We start from the raw sequence: 7,943 nt of genomic DNA, 5'->3' as shown, positions 1-7,943 counted from the left end.
AAGAAAAGAAAAGCTAGACCATGAACTTGTAGCCCAAGTCCAGAACTAAACCCGTAAAGAACACTGGGCTGTGTAGATCATGATCATTACCACCTTACTAAATAGGGCTTCAGCCCACTCTATCAAGTATAATGCTTAGCTTACAAAGGGCCAGCCCAAGCTCAGAACCAATACTACACAGATATATAACAATAACAGTATATTTGCGATTATCCAAAACTCTGAACAGAGAGAGAGAGATTGAAATCGAGGAAGAAGCAGAAGCAGAAGCAGAAGCAGAAGCAGAAGCAGAAGAAAAATCATAGTGTAACAAGAAGAAATTAAAAGAGGGAATTTGATTTGATTTGATTTTGAACACAGAGAGAGAGAGAGAGTGATCTGAAAAAAATGAAGACGACGAAGGGAGGGAAGGTGATGAACCCTACGGACGCTTACCGGAAGGAGCTCCGCAAGAGGGAATTGAAGCGGGTACTCACTCTCTCTTAAACTACACCGTTTCGTCTCTCTATTCTTTTCTTCTTTTCTTTCACTTCTTTTTCTTGAATTCAATCGATTTGCAAGTAAAAGCACTCACTGCCTTCAATTTCGTTTGCCCTAATTTTAGTTTTTGCTGAGAAATCCATGAACATTTTTACATTTTGTGAATTTAATTTTGATCGAAGATTTAATGGTTACTTGTGCTTGTTTTTGTGTGTGTGTGTGTGTCACTGCCATGGAAAAATGAACTATTGCATTGTTATTCTTTCCAATAATTTTAAATTAGGAACATAGTATGCGCCCAAGTAAACAATTTGAACTTATATATATATATATATATATATACTGTACACTTGATTGCGTGCACAGTAGATGTTGGTGACTAATCATTTGTGTGGTGTGGTGTGGCGTTAGGATTATGGTGGCTTCAAGTTGAGGTTCATTTGCAATCACTCTTACATGGAAAATAGGTATATCAATAGGATTTGTTGAATTTTTTTTTGGGGCCGGCTATGGATCCTGGATGGATTAGTTAGGGTCGGCCATATGAATTCTTTTCCTCCGTTTTATTTTATCTGAAGTCATGCTCTTTGTTGCTTCCCTAATTAACATGTCCTTTGTTTTGATTGCTCCTAATGAGTTGTAATTAGTAATCTGAGGTGTAGCACAATTGGTTGGGGACTGAAACTTAACTTATCTAAAATAAGATGCGTGTGTCATATCTTTACGTGCGTATCTTGAAGTGCTCTACGTAGGTTTCTAAATTTCTTGAAGCGCATTTGTGTATGCGACTTGCTTGTGGAAGGAGTAGTATGGGCTTAATGCATGGTTTGAATCATCATTCTTTTATTTTATTATATTTTTATTTTAAATTATTTTTTTTGACGTTGTTATTTGTGATTTACAGAACAAGAAAGAAAGGAAAAAGGTGAGAGAGGTGGGACTCTTGAAGAAGGATCCTGATACTCTTAAGGAGCAAATTGATAAGTTGGAAATGATGAGTAAGTCACGTTCTATTTGAATTGAAGATCTGCCATTTGAGAACTGTGAAATTGATTGCCTTACATTTCAAAAGAAGCTTTCTTTCACTTATAACATGATTATAAAAAAAACAAGTGAATGTATTGCATTAGAAATAATACATAAATGAATAAATATTAATTTTTTGGCTAAATAGTAATTACTTGTGTATCTCATTATACATAAAAGACTGTTCTTGGATTTTAGTATTTTTAATACTATTGGAAACATTATTATCAAAATAGAATCATATAATTATATACTCACTCTATCCCCAAATAATTGCCCACTTTGACAGAACCCAAATTTGAAGGAACCAACGCGAAATGTTCTTCACCTGCCTGTTATTGTATGTAAACTTTAACATACTGCTTGAAAAGGAAATATGGACCTTAATTTAGGAGCAGAGGGGCATGTATTATTTAGTCTCTATCCTGTTTTTGCCTCCCGCCCCCACCCACTTCTTTTTCTCTCCCCCCCACCCCCCCTGCAGTTTTGTTATGTGCACTTCGTTCTATTGTTTTTTGGTAGTTTGTGTAGATTTTATTTTTCTCTTTTAAATTTAGCTTGCATCTTGGTTAGGTAGATTTTCCTGTTTAAATTTACCCATTTGTGTTATTAATTGTTGCAGAAGCTGATGGTGCTTTGGACAAAGCAAGAAAACACAAGAAGAGACAACTAGAGGACACATATAACCTTGTCATAAAAAAGAGGAAGGTAATAGTCACATATGCAATTTCTTTAAACCTTTGTTGCTCTCTTCTCTCTTGTATGAATTGAAATGCCAACTTAGCATAGGTTTGCATTAATCATGCTTTTAAATTTGATTTTAGAAATGGTAAAAATTGCTTAATATCCACAATCTTAAGTTAAAAGTCATCTGAAGAAACATATATCTCTATTTTAAGGAAAATTTTTAAGATACCTTTAAAAAATTTCAATCAAAGATTTCATATACACTTCCTTGCGTATCTGAATTACTACAGTGGTCATTTTAATGTGGGTGAGTGAGGAATTGTTAACAAATACATAAATAATGGTGTGCAGTTGGTGAATGGAAAGTAGTCATATCAGCATTCATTTTTGACATGATCACTTATGGAGTTGCTGCTTGTTCAATAAACCCTATGCCATGCCATGAGTAATTCTTTTGATGCGATTAAAATTGAGGAGAATAATTTGGGGTGAAAACAAGCTAATGAGGTTTAGTATGTGAGGGCCTGAAGGGTATTTTAGAAATCTTACATTGTTAGAATTGGGCTGATTAAATGTGGAAAGCCCAAGGGGTAGTACAGTTGACTTGGAATCATGTCTCATAAATCAGAGGCCACTAGTTCAAATCTCCTCTTCTGTCCTCCCCTCCCCTTGGGGCCAAAACTGACTTGTAAAAAGAAAAAATTGTCTATCCTGTGCAGTTTTTGATGGGTTGGCTTGCATGTCTTTAGATAAATAACAAAGGTTTAATAAGTGTTTCTATTTTGAGTCAATAGCTTATGGTTTTGAGACTTGTTTCCTAATTGCTTGAAATCACTGAAAGCTTATAGAATACCAGTCTGCAAATATTACTCATAAAAAATATTTTTGCCCAAAGATGCAACACCTCTCTCTCCCTTTGGCCCTTCGTCAATTTAAATAATTCAAATCACGCAGGGTTTTATCAAAATTTTATTTATTGTGTCTCATTAACTAATTTTCGGTCTTATCAACTAAACTAATAAAGAAAGATTTCGTGATTATATTTTTCTGTAAACTGAAAAATGTTGTTGAACAGTGAACACACTCCCTTTCCATTGTCTCTTTGAGATGGGTCTTTATTTTTATTATTATATAATTTACAAAAGGCTGGTAATGCTAGTCTTTTCTATGAAAAATATATATATATATATATATATATTTTATTGATTTTTAAGTTACATACGCAATGATTGGTCTTGAACCTACAACTTCACCCTCCACCTAGGACTTACATAATGATCTAGCCAAAAAAGAAAAGTTGTATAATTAACTTTGCCTCAACAGAAGTCATTCTTCCTTGAATTTCTGTCGTTAATTCACCCTTAACTGTGATTTGACTGCTTTGTGGAAAAGTTCAGAAATGATCTGAACTGGCAGTAATTGACTGGGTATCTGAACCGTATGGTTTAGTTGATGGGCATTTTACAGGAACATTAGCCTCTATTTCTGCTGTATGTTAAACCTGTCTGGGTTGATATTTTTCTGCAATTTATTAGCATTGTTTGTCTGCCGTGAGGATCACATAGTTCTCTGCTCTCTTGGACAGGAATATGAAGACAAAATGCGGGAGAAGGGTGAGGCCCCAGTTATGTTCAGGTGAAAAAGAATCTTTCTTCCTAATTTGCTTCTGTGCATGTGGTTGGGTTTATTTATTTATTTAATATCTGTTTGTTTTAATTTACAAACTATAGCTTATCTTCTGCTCAGTCATTTGGGACCTCCTCGGAGACGGACAACTGCAGAAGAAGATGAGAAAGACAAGCACCCAAAGCCTGAAGTAAGATCTGGCTTCTGAAGATCATTCCGGTTCGTTTTTGCTTACTCATGAACAATACTTATAAAATTTTTTTGGCTGCAGGACTCTGTTTATTATCATCCTACACTGAATCCTACTGGTGCCCCACCACCAGGAAAGCCCCCCATGTATAAATCATCAATAGGTTTGGTCCCATTCCTCAATCTTTCATCTTTCTCAATCAAATATTATTTATATGTTGTTGATTAATATGCTCTCTCTCTCTCTCTGCTTTTGACTGCAGGCCCCAGAATTCCCTTATCTGCTGCTTCATCAAGTTCTGCATCATCCTCAAAAACAGAGTCAGAAGATGCTGCATTAACTGCACCTCCTCAGCCTCCACCTCCACCACCTCCCCCTTTGCCAGATACTGACAGTGTCAACTCTGGGGATGGCTCTGTGCCTCTACCTCCTCCACCTCCAATGCCTCCCCAGCCAGCTTCAGCAAATTTGGCTATGCAATTGCCTACACCACCTTTGCCTCCACCACCACCTCCTGGCCCCCCACCTAAAGAGCAAGTTTCAAGTCGCCCTTTGCCTCCTCCACCTCCTCCACCCCAATTGTCTGTTCAGCCACCTCCACCTGGTACCAGCGGAGGCGAAAAGGAGATAAACCAACCTGCATTGTTAGATGGACTGACCTCAAAGGAGCATTCTCAGGTAAGCTTGTCTTCATTCACCTTCTTGGGATGTGGTCTATCTTCAAATGCATAAAAAACCTAAATAGGCATTAGTGAACAGGATAATTATATTTGTGGTTGTCAAATACAATATACTTTGATGGCTTAAATCTAAATCTCAAGGCTCTGCACCTGTTATTCCAAGAAGTTGTATTTAATAGTATTAATCTCTCCTATGCAGGTGCCAACCATGCTTCCTCCTCCTCCTCCCCCACCTGGGCTGCCACCGAAGTCAGCAAGTAATCAGTTAGAAGGTGCACCATCTGATTCAGACATCAATAATTTTTCAGCAACCAAGGATCTCTCTAAAATGGTTCCACCTCCACCCCCTCCTAGGCAACAGCCTCCAGTACCCGGACCCACCCTGCTTTCATCTTTACAACCTGATGTATTACCCCCTGGAATATCACGTCATCCCCCACCTCTACCTCCGCCAGATATGCGGCCTCCGTTAGCTACGCCTGGACTACCTGGCCTAGCAGGTCACCCTGGAGTGATGCATCCGCTAATGCCAAGGCCACCATATGGTCCTCCCCCTGGGCCTCCCCCCATGATGAGACCGCCACTTCCACCTGGTCCTCCACCAACTTTCCAAGAAGATGAGCATGCTTTTAATAGGCCAACAGCTCCTCAAAAACCATCTTATGTAAAATCTGCTGCGTCTACTGTTGTTAAGAGGCCACTAGCTCAGCACACTCCAGAACTTACAGCTATGGTTAGTTGCTTCCTTTGCTCGATCTTTGTGCAAAGATTTTCTAAAAATAACGGATTCTTCTGGTAGTCATGTGCTTGCATCCTATCTGCCCGTCTATCCATTTGGCTCAAACTGAGGTGACATGCCAAACTTTTTTGTTGAGAGAAATTTAAGAATATCAAGAAGACAAAATTGAAAATTATATATATGAAGGAGTTCGAATAATTCATGGCTATTAGATCTCTGTTTGTGTTTATCCATATACATACATATTTGTGTACAAACATTTCTAGGGTTATCGGTTATCTTAATTTGAGTTTGTATATTCATGAATGAACCACTTTTAAGCTAGTGCATAGACTTTTATATTAATATATAAAGGACACTCTTTTACATGTACAAAGAGGGTATATGATAACAATGGTTAGAAAGTTTGCACAGAAATTGTCAGTATGGGGACAATTGTCAAATGTTGAAGTGTCCTATGTGAAGGAGTCGGAATATTTTGTGTCGTAAAGCCTTATGATTTTTGGATTACTGAACTTATGCTTTTCACTAGATGTGCACTCAGACAACATGATAAAATAATAGTGTAAAATGACATATACGTCAAAGGGAGGTAAAATGGGTTTAAAAGATGGCATATTCAAGTACTACTCCAGTTTGTCTGGCTACAGTATACTGTTAGTTGAATATTTGCACATTTGAACTTTAATCGTTATACACCTTGACTTTAGCTTGTTTCCTATATGAGCACAGGTTCCTGCATCTGTTAGAGTGAGGAGAGAGACTGCTGCCCCAAAAGCAAAGCCAAAGCCAGCAGTCTCAGTTACAGCAACAGCCACCCAGCCAGCTGCTCCCGCCATTGTAATGCCAGAATCAGCTAACTCATCATCAGCACCAAAGCCACAGAGTATTGACGACTCATATATGGCCTTTTTGGAGGACATGAAAGCGCTTGGTGCACTTGATAGCTGAGATCATTGTTGCTGGTGAGGAGGTGCAGGGAATAGAGGCGGTACACATGTAACCCATGGAAACCAAGTGTACATGTTACTGTGTTGGATTTGGGGTCTTTGAGAACAAAAATTTATTGATGCCGTTAAGCCTTTGTTTGCTTCGGTGCTGTTTCATTGGGGAATCTCTCTTGTAACATCAATGATGAAAAATTTCAATTGCTTGATTTTCAATAGATCTGAGTTATTGAGATAGCTGTAACTTTGAGCTAATATCCTCCAGAGGATGATAGACATGTTAGTAATTGGAAACTTTTACCACATTTAATAGATAATTGAACTCTTCTTTTTCTTGGTAGTTAAACTCGTCTACTTTTATACTCTTCAATCTGCCGCTACATGCTGAAGAATGAAGATGTGATCTTATAAATTTGCTGCTCTTTTATTTTATTTTATTATTTTATATATATTTATTTATTTTTTATTAAAAAATATAATTTGCTGTCTCAGTTTCTTACCTTGGCCAAAAAATTTGTCCTCTGTCTAATAGAAGGTAATGGTCCGTTTGGATTGAAGGGGGAGGAAGAGATAATAGAGTAGAGTAAAGTTGGCCCAAAATTAACTTATTTTTAGTAAATTCTATTCTATTCTCCCTTCTTCTACCTTCCATTCAAACGGGCCCTAACTATAGTCTTTTCTTTGTTTCTTTGAGATGTAATTGGACGTTCTAAAATAATGTATAGGAATAAACTTCTCTTTTCTAGAAGTTGAAAAGTAAAGACGATTCACTCTTCATATGTTATGATATTTATGACTGTGCCATGATATTTATGATTAGAAAATCTTATTACATACTTGTTTGTCGCCACTTTATACACCATTTTAGAATCATGTTTCTAAAACACAATTTTAATTAAAATTATGAAATCGTGTTTTTACAATTTCACAATTTTAATTGAAATTGTGTTTAAAAAATACTATTTCAATCTATATGGGGTGAGTGTATAATAAAGAAGCGACTATCATTATTCATTTATGATTTATAGAATTTCTGTTGTCTGGGAGTGTTAGCAGGGGCGGAGCTAGAAATTTTCCTTTGAGGGGACCAGCCAAGACTAAAAGATCATATTGATTAACAAGAGATATGTGTGTGTGTTTGTCATACCAAAGCTTACTTAAAAATGGTTGTCTTAGTATGTTAGTATGAAATACTAAATATAAATAATGAATTAGACTATCAATTGGATTAATAAATAAGAGGGAGAAAAAAAAAATTATCAACCATAAATAAATAAAAATGAATAGAATTTGATGTAAAATAGAAATGAAAAAGGTGGAGAAGAAATGGAGGACTAGAGAGAGTAAGGAACACTTTCACTGTGAGTGATGAGGTAGATGGAAAATACAAATTGAAAAGATGAAGTAATAACCTTCTATAAAGGAAGCTACAGCCCAATAGTAAAAATTATACAAGTTGGGATTGTGTGATGACGTGTTGGGGGAGGAGAGATGGAGAAAGACTAACAAAAGGTCAACATAGTTGAATAAATTTGAATGAATCAAGGAGACTTGGGGGGGGGTTAATC

General features: G+C 36.7%; 1 protein-coding gene across 3 annotated transcripts; it reads left to right on the top strand.

Moving 5' to 3' along the window:
- Positions 1-224: 224 nt before the first annotated feature.
- LOC126717773 (protein EARLY FLOWERING 5) lies at positions 225-6,715 on the top strand. 3 transcript variants are annotated; one of them, XM_050419662.1, is made up of 10 exons: positions 225-468; positions 892-947; positions 1,385-1,478; positions 2,129-2,214; positions 3,779-3,828; positions 3,940-4,009; positions 4,091-4,172; positions 4,272-4,687; positions 4,889-5,422; positions 6,161-6,715. In XM_050419662.1, exons 3-10 carry the CDS (start codon positions 1,472-1,474, stop codon positions 6,377-6,379), a joined length of 1,464 nt encoding a protein of 487 aa, XP_050275619.1. In that variant the 5' UTR covers positions 225-468; positions 892-947; positions 1,385-1,471; the 3' UTR covers positions 6,380-6,715. The 3 variants fall into 3 exon arrangements, with proteins under 3 accessions (XP_050275619.1, XP_050275620.1, XP_050275618.1); XM_050419663.1 differs by having other exon boundaries at positions 3,924-4,009; XM_050419661.1 differs by lacking the exon at positions 892-947.
- Positions 6,716-7,943: the final 1,228 nt, after the last annotated feature.

Source organism: Quercus robur, chromosome 3 (genome assembly GCF_932294415.1).
Source record: "Quercus robur chromosome 3, dhQueRobu3.1, whole genome shotgun sequence".
In the NCBI taxonomy this organism is placed as follows: domain Eukaryota; kingdom Viridiplantae; phylum Streptophyta; class Magnoliopsida; order Fagales; family Fagaceae; genus Quercus; species Quercus robur.
This window is presented reverse-complemented; position numbering and strand designations above follow the sequence as displayed.

Excerpts from the sequence above, each read along its gene's own strand:
- LOC126717773 (XM_050419661.1), top strand. The coding sequence starts at position 388 with ATGAAGACGACGAAGGGAGGGAAGGTGATGAACCCTACGGACGCTTAC. Across the intron at positions 469-1,384 it reads GCAAGAGGGAATTGAAGCGG|AACAAGAAAGAAAGGAAAAA; the intron begins GTACTCACTCTC and ends TGTGATTTACAG. Across the intron at positions 2,215-3,778 it reads TTGTCATAAAAAAGAGGAAG|GAATATGAAGACAAAATGCG; the intron begins GTAATAGTCACA and ends TCTCTTGGACAG.